Here is a 15,969-nt window from a genome sequence, read left to right on the forward strand (position 1 = left end):
TGTAAAACAACTAAGGTAGTTGTGTTCCAGTAAAACTTGATGTACAAAAATAGGCAGGAGGCCTGTGGTACATAGATTGACAACCCTTAGTTCAGAGAAAAATTAATAACTCTTTAGAAATGGGAAATTTAGTTTTCTATCTTAGCTTTGGCTTTGCTTGGCTTTTCTTGCCTCTGATGAGTGTGGACACTAACATGTAGGATGTGAAGTGTGTGAACTATTTAAGATTTTTAAGAAAATATTTTCCCACCTATTATAAAGTATTTTGCCACATGCAGTCTAGGATCAAAAATAAGATTATTGCCTACTCTAACGGAGGTTCTGACTTTTTCCTTGGATTTTTGCCAATAATTTACTAATGTTTAATTCTGGAATAGTTCTATCAACCATAAGACTTAATTTAGTGGTATTTTGAATAGCTGAACCTTCACTCAGTTCCCATTCTCTTCCATTAAGTCATTGGTCTGTCTGGCATCTGTGTGTATGTGCACACATCTGTGCATATCAGAGAGGCAAAACTTTTGGCTACCGTAACAGAAACAAATGAAAGAACAAGATTTCTGTGATTATAATCCTGCAGTACATATTATATATAATTTATCAAGTTGAAACTGATGTTTAAATTATATTGTGGTGTTTAATTTTTCTTTCTAATAGAAAATCTTCACATGACAAAAAGAGTCAGGATTTTGGGAATCTCTTCTCATTTCCTTCATACTCTCAGAAGTCAGAAGATGGTATGCTCATTGAGTCTTTTGATTGGTTATTTATATTATTGCTATGAGTTAACTACAGGATGTTTTTATGAGTAGATACTTTACCTTCTTTTTATATTTTCCTCAATGTAATAAAGTTTATTTCCTTTTCCTGAGGTGATTCCCAACTGCTTGGTCAAAATAGGCATTATGGAAGCAGTTAGGTGGACAGGCAGATGCTGACTGACCTGTATGTGTGTAGGGAGTGTGGGTGTAGGGTAGTGTTTTATGACTGAAGAAATTTAGAAAGAAATTTTGGAAGATTGAAATCTGATTTTCATGGCAATGTGAATATATGTATGACTTTTTTTTTAAGTTACAAGGGTAGCAATATGCAGATTTGTTCTACTAAATTCTAGTGGCTGACAGACCAAAGCCTTCAGAGAAGCTAATGTAATCAGGGTATATATTTTTATTCTCTATATTTCTGTGTGTGGAATTTTTAAGGTCAAAACGATCTGGTTGGATTGAATTGACTCTTGAATTTTTTAACATACACACACATATAGGTAGATATACATGGATCTGGTACATTCTCTCTATATAGATAGATATGCATATTGACAGCATGTCAAAACAGTTATATAGCTATTTTAAGAGTAAGAGTCCCTATTTTGGTGTCAGAGAGGGAGGGATGGAAGGAGGAATTGATTAGTTTAATTAATTTGAATGTTAAAGTAAGCTTACATGCCTTTTAAATAAATCTTCAGTGATTTAACATTGATTTAAAATGATGAATACTGATACTAAAATAATCACATTGAGAACTTTTTCATATCTCTTTAAAATCAGTCTTTATTTTTGAATTGGTCAGTTAACTTATAAATGATCAGCACTTAGAACTATTAAAAATTCATTATTCTATGCATTTCTATACTGTTTTATAACAGACTTTTTTTGAAATATAACATTGTTATATTTTTTATTTTCAGCTGTTTGTATATTGTGGATTATAAGATCACAAAATAGAAACTTGTAAGATCAATTATCTAGCTAAAGAGAAGTCATCAGTAAAAAGAATCAAAGTTTAATTATTAAGTGGTCCTTACAGAGTCTCTTTACTGAAAAAAAGCTTTGTAATTTTTAGATTCAGCTAAATTTGACAGTAATGAAGAAGATTCTGCTTCTGTTTTTTCACCATCATTTGGTCTGAAACAAACAGATAAAGTTCCAAGTAAAACAGTAGCTGCTAAAAAGGGTATGTACTTATATTTGATTTTTATAAGCATTGTATAAACCATGTAGTGATAGTTAACATTCAAGGAAATTCATATAGTTTGAAACCAGTTGCACTAGCACTTCACTAGAAAATAGTTATAAAGTATAAATGTGTATAAAGAGAATCTCTCTTGTTTTCTAACCATGTGAGATGATTATTAAAATGATTTTAAGACCTCATTTTAAAGCTGTAATTATAAAATAATCCATGCATTGATACTAAAGATAGTAAAGCTGTCTTGTAGTTGTTAGATTGCAAAGTAGATTCAAATTTTTTATTTGAATAAATCAGGCTACCAAGCCTGATTGTGTTACCCATGTAGGTCATGCCTTAACTTATGTGGAATGATTGGTCAGTTCTTTTGGGGGTCTTCTTTTTCCATTTTTGAGAAAGATTTTATTTATTTGTTTATTTGTTTATTTATTTAGACAGGGGAAAGGGGGGAGAGAAAGCATTGATGTATGAGAGGAACATTGACTGACTGCCTCTTGCATGGCCCCAACTGGGGATCTGGCCCACAACCCAGGCATGTGCCCTGACTGGGAATTGAACTGGCAACCTTTTCTTCTGCAGGCCAGTGCTCAGTCCACTGAGCACACCAGCCAGGGCCTCTTTTTCTTTCTGAGTCATGTAGATAGCATATTTCTTTTCCATAGCTTCGGATTATCTATAAAACACTCAGTTGCTTCATGGATCTGTTACTAGTACGGAGGTATATACATAACTTGGTGTATTTGGAGGAGGTAAGTAATAGTGCTTTGTGTTCCAAAGATCATTGCTGCTTACACAGCAAGGAAGCAAATAGTCTGGACTGTCCCTTTAGGATCTTAAAAATGCACAATAGACAATACCATTGGAGACACACAACAATAAAAGTCCCCACTTACTCTGAATGCTCTAAGAGCGTGGTGAGAAAGTGGTTGGCTCCAGGAGCCTCTCTAGCCAACACATTGGGTGCCCTGCCTGCATCCTCTTGCCTTTACCACTTCAGCGTACATGGGCCAATGTCTATGTCTCTTTGCCCCGGAACTTTCTCTTTGTTGCTATGCTGGAATATTAACATTTTTCTACTCCCCAGTCACCTTCTACCAGTGATGGAGGGAAGCTGGTCTGCAAATATTTTAGAGCTCTTGCCCCTCTGGGATATGCTTTTCATATTGGCTCCAAGAGACTCCTCATGGGATTAAGCTCCTGCATTGATGGAAGGCTTGATATAACTTACCCATTACTGGCTGCCCTCTCTTCATCTCGTTTTTGTATTTCTTTTATCTCCCAAATAAATTCTTGAGTCTTTGTTGTAACATAAGATTGGGTCTACTTCTGGGGAACTCAAATCAAGACAGGCCCTATAATTTCCCTTTCAGCATCTTTTTTTTTTATCTTCATATTAGCATCTTATAACAACCCCGATTACTTGACAGCCTTATTAGTTCTTTCAGCATTTCCTTCATCAAGCTATTCACTCCTATTTAACTTAAAGAGTCGGTTTAGCACTAACTAAAAGGAGTATAGCCCTGGCTGGGTAGCTCAGTTGGCTGGAGTGTCGTCCCATACACCAAAAGGTTTCAGGTTTGATCCAGGTTGTGAGTTTCAGTCCCCAGTGAGGGCACATACCTAGGTTGTGGGTTTGATCCTCAGTTTGGGCACATACAGAATCAATGTTTCTCTCTCTCCCTGTCTCCTTTCCTCTCTCTCTAAAACCAATATATCCTTGGGTAAGGATGAAAAAGAAAGGATAGCTGTCCCACTGTCCTATTTGGTTGTTATCACCAGTTGCTGAACTAGCCTTGTGTCAGTTGACTGGGTGACACCTGTGTGGCGTCATTCCAGGGACCCCAGCAAGCCCCTCACCCTTCCTCCAGAAATACAGTTCCCACAAAACACCATTTCAAGGAGAGGATGCATCATGTCCTTCTGAGGGATCATGTATGTTAACTCCAAATTACATAAATTATTATACAAATTAAATTCTGTAGCTCTAATAAGTTTACAGCAAAAGGAGTGCTCACAGTACTCGGATATCTGACCTAATGTTTGCCCAGCAGAGCTGAAAGCGCCACCTAACACTGCAAGCTTGGAACTCTTCCAAAGGAAAAAGTGGTCCCTAGAACACCCTGCTATGCCAAGCCCATACTTCTGCTAGGAGCTGCATTGCTGAGGCCCCTGTGGTGGATTTCAGCATGAGGACTTGGGGAGAAGCCACAGTATCTGTGGCTGCCACAGCCATAAGAGCCGTGGGCTCCTCCTGTTGCTCTAATGAGGGGCCTTAGTTCTGGCTTAAGGGACTGGGAGTATATTCCCATAGACTTAGTGTGGGTCTTTTTTTTTTTAAATAGAAAAACCTGTGGTTAATTCACTAATTTTTAAGTTAGGTTTTACTAATCACACAAATGATTAGTGATAATCAGTTTTAACATAGACTGCAAAGGAAGCTGAAATACAATACCTATTTTTAAAACCAAATTCATCAAAACAAAGGTCTTTGGGTCTATTGCTCTTTCTAGAATTTTCATACTTCTTTCTACATACAAGTGTCATCTGAGTATCAGCTTAATGAAAGCAAATTGAATTCTATTCTTTGTATTTGAGGGACCCATAAAAATGGTGTTATTTCTCTAAAATATTTTAAAAGTTAGAACTTAATGTGTGGTTGTATTTGGGTTATAATTAATATGTCATATATGTTTTTTGTCTTGACTATACTAAATTTTTACACTTTTTAAGTCACTGGTTAATTCATTTTAATGTCCCTTATTCAAAATATCTCACTTGAATTGTCAATAGGCAAATTATGCATAATTAAATAAAAAGCATTTTATCATCTGTGAGAAATTGTTTGCCTTTACATTGGCACTAGTTAGAGAGAAAGTATGTTATTACTTAACGCTACTCAGTTTCATATCAGCTGTAGGGAATTCCATTAGGATTCACTTCAGCTTGGTTTGTTGGTAAGTATATTACATTGATCTAAGCAATGGAAATTTGCTTAATAGGAAAACCATCTTCAGATACAACCCCTAAGCCCAAGAGAACCCCCAAACAGAAGAAAGTAGAGACTATCAACTCTGACTCGGATTCAGAATTTGGCATTCCAAAGAAGACTACAACACCAAAAGGTGAGGATTATCTTTGTATAACCCCAAACATGCCATGTGGGAAATACTTAGCCTCTTACTCATTGAATTTAGAGAGACTGGGTACCTATTCTATTTTAAATTACTTTACTCCTCAGTAAACCATGTATCTAAGAATCAGTACTGAATTAATCCAAAGGGAAGTATAGCAATTTAACCTAGTCACTTTGTTTTATAAATCAAGAAATTGAGAAGGAGATAAGTAAGCAATTTGCATAAATAGGAGTGGTTCTAGGACCTCCACGCTGGGTGGGGAGCGGGGTGGTGGGGTGGGGGAGGCACTCACTGGAAGTACTTATTGAGGAGGTGGGTGAGAATGTGGCACCCACTGGAGCAGGCTGGGGCTCGAGGATCCTCAACCAGAGGTGTAGCTGACCTTGGAAATGTAATGGCTGTGCTCAGGGCCCCCCGGGGGCACCAGCACTTATTCTTCCCTTTGGTGTCCCCTCCTTGCCTTCAGAGTCTAGAAGGTACTTACAGACACTTTAAAGAATATGTAAGACATGCCTTTCTCGAAGGGTAGCTGTTCAGCCTTTTATTCAGCTGACAGATATTGTCATTGTGTTTATTTCATTTCTTAAAGTGGAGATTAGGATAAGGAGATACGGACCCACTGGGAAACAAGGGAGAATAGCAGGGCTGAGAGAGTCCTAGTGATTGGGGAGGTCAGTGCTTCTGGTGGGCATGGTTTGAAACCTCTGTAAATACACAAGTGCCATTTTGTTGATGTATTTGACCAAATATGATATCCCAAGGTCATCTGGGATGTCTTTTCTTACTAGTACAATCTAGTTGGTCATAGCTTTTAAGGAATTTTTCAAAATTTAGAATTGCAATTTAGTTCCATTTCCTTTCACTCACTGGAATCACTGTGTAATGGAGATCATTTAAATATTACCTTTTCCCCTTCCCCCTCCAGTGATGAGAATAAGTCAGGTAGATGAAAAATAGGCTACATATGGTAATTCTAGGTCTGAGAAGGAATACAGGTTTGACAGTTATTTCCTCTTTAACACTGGGGGCTTTATTCTAAGATACTGCTACTTCCAGTGGGGTCTGCGGTTGGTTGTTACTAGTGTGTGATGAGAGAAGTAAAATTTAGAGTAAGGATTTAAACCTTTATAATTTGTGTTAAGAATGTATATATTACTTTTCTAGTATTTATATTTTTAAAATGATTGGTCTGTGACAAATTAGAAACTAAGTTTGTTTTCATTACATAACATTTAAAAAGCACTCTTCTAAGGGATTTTTTCAGGTCCAAGGGCAATATGTGCAAAATGCAAATATTTTCTTTTATGCGGTCAGTAGGGGTTTGGTCATTAAAATTTGTCACGAGGACCCTCCCATTAGTTTACATTTGTGAAACATGCTCTAGTCACATCAACTCCAGAACTGACATGGCACTGCCAAATTGTTTCTACATCTAAGAGATCAGGGCATGCCGAAGAAGTAATGTTTTCATTTTTTTATATTGCACTTAACCTTGGGGAGAAAAAAAAACTCTTTTGTATCATTTTAAGGTAAAGGTCGAGGGGCAAGGAAAAGGAAAGCATCTGGCTCCGAAAATGAAGGCGACTATAACCCGGGCAGGAAAACGTCCAAACCACCAAGCAAGGTAAGCAGGAGCGTCTTTGTGATGCACAGCTTTGTTTAAGATGATCTGTAACTGGTTTATTTGCTTATTACTCTTGGATTGGCCAAAAAGTTCATTCATTTCCCCCCCATAGGATGTCTCTAGTAGTGCTTTGTTGTCTTTAACTTCATTCAAAACAATTTTATTAAATTGTATTGTGACAGCTGTCATATCAGTGTGCATTTAAAAAAAACTTGTCAAAATTAATATTGAAGAAAATAAGCAACATTTTCAGCATATTATGCTGTATTTTAAGAAAGGTAAAAAGATTTGAATAGTGTGTGGAGAAGGTGCTGAGGCTGATCAAATGTGTCAAGGGGGTTTGGGAACTTTCTTGGTACTATTGACATTTTGGTCAAGTACTTTTTGCTACGGAGCTGTCTTATGCATTGGAAGGTGTTAAGCAATAGCCCTGGCCTCTACCCACTAGAAGCCAATAGCAAGAGATAACCAACATCCTCAAAATATCCAAATCAATAAAGTTATTGGTAAAAATTAAAAATGTGTCTTCTATTTTATGGCGGCAGGGGGGAACCTAAGTGGACATTTTGGCCAACCCAATATAATGTCTTGTAATAGCATTAACCATATACACGCCCCATAAGGATAAAGATCCTAATTTTAAAGAAGTATCCAAATCTAGATCTGTATAATCAGGACTATTTCTTGGACAAAAGGATGGTATAAATTCGCCTACTTAACAGTATTCCATCTAATGAACAGTAGAAATTATATACTACCTGTCTGAAATATTTTTTTCAGATCAAATAAAGGATATTTCTTTATTTGATCAGGGCAATTGTTTTTAACTTGAATTTATTTGTGGCTGATTTTCCTAATTAGTCTGACACTTTTCCAGAAGTATAGTATCTTTTAGGTAAATGAAAAATATCAAATGTCCCTCCCTTTTTTCTTTGTCTAGTCCATTAAAACTTTAAAAAATACAAGCACAGGCGGTTTTAGTCTTGTGCTGCTTTTCACACTGACCTCCTCTGTCCATCCTTCCCCTACACCTCTGGTCCATCTCGGTGACTCTTCTCTGCAATGTTACAAACACAGTGTGCAGTCCATACTGTGCCTAAGACTTGTTTTCCTCTCATGAACTTGTGGGTACTTACAAATTAGACGATGTGAATTTTTACTAATCTGCATGTTTGCTGAGTGATATATAAATTCTGAAAGAAAGAAGTATTACAAGGTCACTAAGGTGGCAAATTATTATACTTAATCCTTTTTCCTTTCATAAAAATGATTAAGTAATTGGTCTTACCCTTAAGTTAGCATTATAGTTCTAATTTTAAAAGCATCATTATTTATAATTCCCAAATATCAATGAAGTATAAGAAATGAGAATTCTTTTTAACACTAGTGTTTTTTCCTTTTCTTAACTTTGGGGTTTTAAATCTATTGTTTAAAAAATGTTCTAGAAACCGAAGAAAACATCTTTTGATCAGGATTCAGATGTGGACATCTTCCCATCAGACTTCACTTCTGAACCACCTTCTCTGCCACGGACCGGTCGAGCTAGGAAAGAAGTAAAATATTTTGCAGAGTCTGATGATGAAGAAGATGTCGATTTTGCAATGTTTAATTAAGTGCCCAAAGAGCACAGAAACATTTTCAACAGATAACTTGTGTTGTCTTTTTGTCTTTTCTGTCTCAGACTTTTGTACATCTGACTTATTTTAATGTGATAATGTAATTGATGGTTTTTTATTAATGTGGTAGGCCTTTTAACATTTTGTTCTTACACATACAGTTTTATGCCCTTTTTTACTCATTGAAATGTCATGTACTGTCTGATTGGCTTGTAGTATTGTTATAGACTGCCGTGCATTAGCACAGATTTTAATTGTCATGATTGCAGACTACAGACCTGCTTTTTGAAATGAACTTTAAACATTAAAAATGGAACTGTTTTCTCTGTCTCTTTACTGCAAATGAAAGTGTAGTGAAAGCTCCCACACACCTTTAAAATAAATATATTTTATTCTTTGCCAGGAGACTCCATGGAAAAAGGTAAACAGTATATGAACATAGAAAGCATTGTTAAACAATCTCAATGTACAAACAGAGCCAGTGAAAGTACATCACAGACTTGCTAATATATCAAAAAAAAATCCACTAGTGCTTAAATGAGAACTAAGAAACTGACACTTGTATCTGTTAACCACTCTACCACAGCTTTCACTCTGCTTCATAGTGATTGAACAAGGTCGAAGGATGCATATCCTCTGCCCATGCCACTGAGGGTTAGTGTTAGCCCCTGGGCATCAAGAAGGCTGGAAAACACCCCAATATCAGGCATGAGTCAGGAAGGACACGAGTCACATGGTACAGGTGGTAGACCAGCCTGTTAATTATACCAAGAAATTTCCCTAATGGCTTGTGAATAGGTAAACAAAAATTTAACACTGAAAAGTGTTTCTGCCTTGGAGGCTATCATTACTGTAAAAATGTATCTTTTTAAAAAATCGTGTAGTTATGTCATTAAACAAGTAATAAACCACTTTTAATTTAAAGTGACATTAACAATTGAACAATGACATTTGATTAACTGAACTGGCAGTTACACTGATACAGAATTCTCTTCTGCTAGTACAGTGAATTTGTATACTTTTACTGGGCGACATGAAATAAAAGATGCAGTTTGAGAGCATCGGAAAGAGCAAGGACAAGCTTCCATACTAACTAAATTAGAATACGTTTAGCCTTATCTTGTCATTCTGTACAATAGTCCCATTTCCTTACCTTGATGTCTCGGTTATTCTGTGAAGGCAAGACAGTTATTTCGTAGCTGGACATGTACAGTAGTCTGTGTCATAACCTCGGTGTCTTGGCTATTTTGAGTGTGCAAGACAAAAGGAAAGCACCAAACATCCAGTATAGAAAGAACAGAGCCATATTTCTGTATGTACAAAGTCTTTAGAAACTTAACCAGGGGTAAATTATTCTGACTGGGTCTTTGCCATGCAATCTTGAGTGTTCAAAGAGGAAAATAGAAGCTTTTAACTAGTTTCTGGTTGCATGAAATGGCTGACTTTGAGAATTTAAAAAGTTTGTATTTCTAGGTAAGTTAGACAGATGAGGAGTATAGTATATATTGATACATACGAAAACTTCTTGGTCCTTCTTGAGTTTTAATATATTTTCAGTCCAAAAACTAAGCAGCAGTAAAAATGTTTTTCTCTTGCGTTTGAAATCCCGGAACTGAAGGTACTGGGGAATGTTGGAAGTGGCTGGGAAGTGTCTTATTGCACCAGTGGGGACTGACTGACACCGCTGTTTTCCACTGAGCTGGGTGAGATGCTGGGACTGTGCTCCGCTGTGTTCCCACTTGAACTTGGGGTCAAGGGTTCATGTCCTTCAGAATTCTCCAGCATTTCCTGAATGAGAGGTGGCATTGATCCAGGAATTTCCATTTTCAAGGTAATTACACGTTCTGCACCTTTTAAAAAGAGATAATAGAAATCTGGTAGAGATAAGGAGTTAAGCTGAATGACTGGGGATCAACTTTCATCTACTTTGACAAGGGCGAAAACTGTGCTGCCAGTGCCTCCCAGAACCTGCCCTGATTTTACAACATGAAAATATTTTTACTTTATAGAAAAGTGCAGTGACATGGTGACATGTTTAAATTTGGTAATTCCTCTGTTTCAGGAAACAATACCAGTATGTATTTATTTAACATACTTTACAAAGAGAAGTTCCTGATAAATGACCAGAAAGAATGTCTATCTTGAAAATGAGACAGTTGAAAGATACCAGTAACTAACAAACGGAGGAAGTGATTTGAGTGATAACAATGTGGCAGTTATCAACTTGATGCAAAACTGCGCCATCCAATGTGCTATTTAAATTTGTTAAATACAATTAAGAGAACAGTACCTCAACTGCATTAGCCACATTTCAGGTGCTCAAGAGCCACATGTGGCTTGTGGCTACTGTGTTGGACAATGCAGAGTACAGAATGTTTCCATAACCACAGTAAATTCTATTAGCACTGGTCTAGTTACATACAGGAAATGACCATATGAAGTTAAACAGCCTCACTGTTTCACAATTAAAGACATCATAATTACAACAGTCAAGCATTGGTACCCACTGATTACCACTACTTATGATCCTTGGTAGGGATAACTCAACATCTCATTGAAGAAGCCCCATAGGAGATCAAGGATTGAGAGTATGTCAAGCAAGTTTACTGTGCTTCTAAGCACTCGGAAATGTGGAGTTTGTCCCTTGGCTCACTAAGCAACAGAGTATGCTAACGGGGAAGGGGAAGGAGAATGACATTTGGCACTAGGGATGGCTACTGAGTGTCCTCTACCTAAAAGAACCCTGTGTTAACACTCAGCTGTGGTAGGGCTCTAGGCCCTTCTGTTTTTGCTCAAATTGCCACATAAACTGAAAATCACTAGGCAAAGAGTATACCTCTCAGGCAGGCAAGGATTCCTTTGCTTAGAGGTGCTCAGAAGTAAATCTGCCTACATACAAGAGCGCAGTGGCTGCACTGATTGAGAGAGAAACTTCACCAATAACAATCACCCTGAGTACTAGTCATTTTTTTCTTGTTGTTTGCATGTTTGGGAAAACCTAGGGTCAAGTTTAACATAAACCAGAGTTTGTGTGGAGAGCAGAAATGAAATGTGTAAAACTAGCAAATGGAAAAAAGCCTGTCACTGACTACATTCTCTTGAAAACAAACAGGTTTTCTAATCCTTAGTCATCTGAATTTTCAAGCTCATAATCTAAGATTGAGTAGGGAAAATTTGAGATTTTTTTTAAGGGTAGGTACTATTTTAATTCCTTTCGATTTCAATGAGAAATAAATTCTAAAACAAAACGAACAAAAAATGGCAGCTAACATCAAATATCCTGAATTAAAACATGGGGTTTAAAAAAAGCAGCACAACCGGGTCGGGACCGCAAGTTCCGGTTCACGAATCCAGTGCAGACTCGGGAGACATACCTTTAGCGCTGATGCTGCGGAGATCTGTGATTTTCATTAAGATCTTTGGAAACATGTGAGGCTTGCTGGGCCGTCTCTTTCTGATATAAATTTTTAGTGCTTCCAGCAATGGTTCTTGTAGCTTATCTACTTTTGTTGGTTCTTCAAGGTCCTGGCGGTCTAGATGCCGGAAATAAAGTGTTAAACAATTAGTGTCAGGACCGAAAGAGTTCTGCCAGGCTGGAGGGTTTCTTCCATTTCCCCTCTTCCTTGTTCCTACTATATTATGACTCCATTCACTTGACGATTCAATCACATATACAAATTTGAAGATCTACGCAACTGCTTTAGGCAGTGACACTTGAAAATGATTGTCCCCTTTGTGGGTGGAAAGGCACCTTTAGATGGCTGGTTGCTTTGGTCCCAGGGAGAGTTGCTTCTCATGACCAGGAGGTGTCACTACTGAACTGAATTAAAATAAACCTTCAGCTGGATGGTTACGGAAAGCCAGGTAAATCGACCCCCCTAAATTATAAGCAATTACTTTTTAACCACTTATGATTCAGCCTCCTGCTAGTTGGCAGGAGTCACTACAGAGAAGAAAGTCTTATTTTATCCCAGTCCTGGGATAGGCTGGTTGGGGGCCAACCCACTGACTTGTATTCCCAGCCATTAAATTAGCAAACAGCACGTGCAAGTCCCTTGGGTCATCATTAAAATGTCCCTAGGCAGTTTATTTTACAAGAGTTGGATCCTACCTTAAAGAAGAAAGAATACCTGTAGCAATTGGAGCAATAGCATTTTGATATTTCAGAGCAGAAGGATCCCAAATACATTTACTTAATTCATAACAATATGGTAAAATGTAACAAACCCCAAGCATGCATGTCTGGCTTTAGTCACATATCTTTGTCCAAGTATAATAACTCCAAAATGGAGATGAAGTTTTCCCCATAAGTGACAAGTGTCAGTTCTAGGGTGTGCTGGGGAGTCGGTACCTCCACAGATTAAGCAGATGGCACTGAGAAGGCCTGTTTCTGTGTCGTCCATTTCCAAAGGCAGGAGCTGGTTGGCAAAGGTGAACACAAGGTCTGTCAGAGGACCAAATCCAGCATTGTGCATCTGAGTCCGATTTAGGGTAAGGCCATCTGAGAAAGTCATGGTGTCTTGTTCTGGGGTATACCTGGTGCAAATTCTAAGAATCTGGAAGAAAACAGAAACAACACCCAGATTTGCTGGATGCTCAAAGCCAGCCTGTCTTGACAGCAGCAGCCAGATCCGGGCAGCGGTAACCTGAGGATGTCCAAGGTGCCCTGCATCACAGGGGGCACTCTGCCCTCCTGTCGGATGTTGAGTGCCTCCTCCAGCTCCTTCACGAACAGTACAGAAGTCAAAACACTGGCTCAAGTTACTTTAGGGAATAAAAAATGGGACACGAGAAATATCTGTTTGACTAAAAGTAACTTACTTGACTCCAATAAACATTTACCAAGTGCCTACTTATGTCCTAGGCACTATGCCAGGTGCTGGGGATCAAAAAAATAAATGAGTCTAAGCCCTGGCTGGTGTGGCTCAGTTGGCTGTAGTGTCTCATAAATTGAAAGGTCACAGGTTCGATTCCTGCTCAGGACACATGCCTAGGTTGCGGGTTTGGTCCCCAGTTGGGGCACGTGCAGGAGGCAACAGATAGATGCTTCTCTTTCACATCGATGTCTCTGTACCTCTCTTTCTCCCTCCCTTCCTCTCTCTCTAAAATAAAAAAGCATGTCCTCCGGTGAGGATTAAAAAAAATGAGTAAGATTATTCCTATTTTTTAAAGAGTGTACAGCCTACCAAAAATGGGAGAAAGGACAATATCTACCATTTATTAAATACCTAGTGTATATCAAATGTTATACATGCCCTACATTCAATTTTCTTTAAAAAAAATTTTTTTTTTTAATTTATTTATTTTTAGAGAGGGAGGGAGGGAGAAAGAGAGAGAGAAACATCAATATGTGGTTGCCTCTCACGTGATCCCCACTGGGGACCTGGCCTGCAACCCAGGCATGTGCCTTGATTGGGAATTGAACTGGTGACCCTTTGGTTCACAGCCTGCGCTCAATCCACTGAGCTACACCAGCCAAGGCCCTACATTTAATTTTCAAACAACTTGGTAAAGTGAATACTGTCACACAGTTCCACAGACAACTATAATACAAGGAGCAGGGGTGGACCCAGCAGGGAGCTGGGGAGTTCAGGAGGAGGAAAGCTCAGATATAGCCAGGAGGAATCAAGACGAGATTGATGGAGAAGAGGCAGCATTTCAAGAAAGCCAAGATGTGTGCATAGAATTTCTACAGGCAAGAAGTCTGGGTCACCCTGCCACAGTCTCCCAATCCTACCTGATATGCCCTGGATGTATGGCCCTGCTGGCCACCCTCGGACCCCTGCTACGAAGGAGACCCCTGCTCACTGCCTTGTGTCTCTGGGGCTCGCTCAGAGCACAGTAACTCCAAAGTGCCTCTCCTCTGTATACAGACAGCCCCCGAGTATTCCACTGCCTTTCGGAGCCCGACCGCTACCGAGCTCCGTGCATTCCAGAGCACTCGCCCACCCAGGAGCACATCGGTGCCAGCCACTGTGAACCCGCCAACTGGGGAGCCCTTAACTGCTCCCTCTGAAAAAGGTTCGAAGCGGCTGGAAGCACAGGGAGAAATTAATCTCACCTGGACAGAAGTGACAAACCCAGCAGGTGTGGGGAACTCGGTGTTTCCCAGATGCTGGTGTTCAGGTAATAATGCCCCCCCCCCCCCCATGGCCGACTCCAGGGTAATCTTGGGTAGAAGACAGCCATCTCCTGAGAGGACGAGGATGAATGAGTAGCACTCCCCACCTCCAGCAGCGAATGAAGCTAATGTTTTACTGATCACCGAGTACATGCCAGCCAGCCTGCTGCATGTTCTTATGTATTATTAATTCTCTCATCAGCCTGTGAGGTAGGGGCTATTACCACCCCATTTTACAGATGGGGTCACAAGCCCCAAAGCTAGTCCCAGGCCACATGACGCCTCGGTGGCATGATTTGCTATCTGTCTCTAGTGCCTGTGCTCTTAACCTCTGCATCGAGGGGACCAGCACTAATTTGGAGATCAGCCCCATTCATCCCCTGGGCTGGGTGCCTCTGTGCAGGGCATGGCCTGCACAAGTGTTTGCGGTGGCCTGCCTGGTTCTGGGAGCTTAGGGCCTGTGCCCAGGAAACACAGTGCTGCACACCTTACCATATTTTGCTGGGTATCATGCACACCAACGTTTTTGTGCGCATTATACACGGGATTGTCATCCCCATGGTATATAGTCATTATACCCGTGTTCAGTGTGCATCCTTACTTTTCCATCAAAAATTTGGGCAAAAAAGTGCACATCACACATGGCAAAAGTACTTAGTACATACACAGTACTTTGTATCTCAATCAAGGCATGTTCTCACACCTCTTCCTGACCCCTGCTGCTTGATCACATGGCACAGGGAACTGGAAAGCAACCTATCATGAGTGCGAATCATTACCAAAACACCTCCAAGACTCCTCTTCATTGGCTGGGAGTGGGAGGGGTCACTTTGGGCTCTCAGATGTTTGCCCAGGGCTCTCCGAGCCAGCCCAGACACTTTCTTTGAGCCCGTCTGGCTGATCGGCTGCACTTCGTTTTGGCAGTGGATGGGGTATGAAGCCATTCCCAAAGTTGGCGCAGCAAAGGAGCCCAGAGGTCATGGGTATAAGCCTCCCCTCCCCCTGAACGCCCTGGGAGGTGAAGCGTGGTCGGTGCCGGGCAGAACACAGGACTCTAATGCAGGCCTTCAATCACCGGGAGAACCCCGAGGAAGTGCTGCCCATACAGGGGGTGACCTCTCGATGGCCAAGTCAGTGTGACCCCAGCTAGGAGTGCAAAACCCCCAGACACGTGTCTCGTTTGCAATCAAATGGGCACGACGTAAGCCTGCAGCTACAGCACGTTGCGGAGACGTGCATGCCTGAGCTCTGCCTCTACAAGAAGGAACGGAACCGGGCCTTTCTTGGAAAGGAACAGGAAGCCAGGAGCAAGACATCTGTGAGCGGGCAATGGCTCACTTAGAAATCCCCGTGCAAACGGCAGCACACAGACCCCTCCGTCGTGTTCTCTCAGAAGGGTTTTCCTCCTGAAGAGGTGGAAGACATTTGGATTCTGATGACACATTTACACTTGGACCGGTTGCTTCTTTCCCTAGAAAATCCAAAACAAGAACCAAGTACAAAGGG

General features: G+C 40.0%; 2 protein-coding genes across 6 annotated transcripts in view; one reads left to right on the plus strand and one right to left on the minus strand.

Moving 5' to 3' along the window:
* Nucleotides 1-8,663, plus strand: part of TOP2B (DNA topoisomerase II beta) — a 63,244-nt gene extending 54,581 nt beyond the window's left edge. Inside the window, exons 32-36 of one of the 2 annotated variants that reach the window (XM_036030591.1) lie at nt 658-737; nt 1,843-1,953; nt 4,968-5,090; nt 6,632-6,726; nt 8,172-8,663. In XM_036030591.1, the coding sequence (XP_035886484.1) occupies nt 658-737; nt 1,843-1,953; nt 4,968-5,090; nt 6,632-6,726; nt 8,172-8,339 (577 nt within the window). In that variant the 3' untranslated portion in view covers nt 8,340-8,663. The remainder of the gene's footprint in view (nt 1-657; nt 738-1,842; nt 1,954-4,967; nt 5,091-6,631; nt 6,727-8,171) is intronic. The other variant, XM_028517837.2, reaches the window with a different exon arrangement.
* Nucleotides 8,664-8,714: 51 nt separating this feature from the next.
* Nucleotides 8,715-15,969, minus strand: part of RARB (retinoic acid receptor beta) — a 359,212-nt gene continuing 351,957 nt past the window's right edge. For all 4 annotated transcript variants that reach the window (XM_028517843.2, XM_028517844.2, XM_028517847.2 and 1 more), the window contains exons 6-8: nt 12,694-12,898; nt 11,717-11,875; nt 8,715-10,192 (exon numbers count right to left, since the gene is read on the minus strand). In XM_028517843.2, coding sequence (XP_028373644.1) covers nt 9,996-10,192; nt 11,717-11,875; nt 12,694-12,898 — 561 coding nt within the window. In that variant the 3' untranslated portion in view covers nt 8,715-9,995. The remainder of the gene's footprint in view (nt 10,193-11,716; nt 11,876-12,693; nt 12,899-15,969) is intronic.

This window comes from Phyllostomus discolor, chromosome 7 (assembly GCF_004126475.2).
Source record: "Phyllostomus discolor isolate MPI-MPIP mPhyDis1 chromosome 7, mPhyDis1.pri.v3, whole genome shotgun sequence".
Taxonomy (NCBI): domain Eukaryota; kingdom Metazoa; phylum Chordata; class Mammalia; order Chiroptera; family Phyllostomidae; genus Phyllostomus; species Phyllostomus discolor.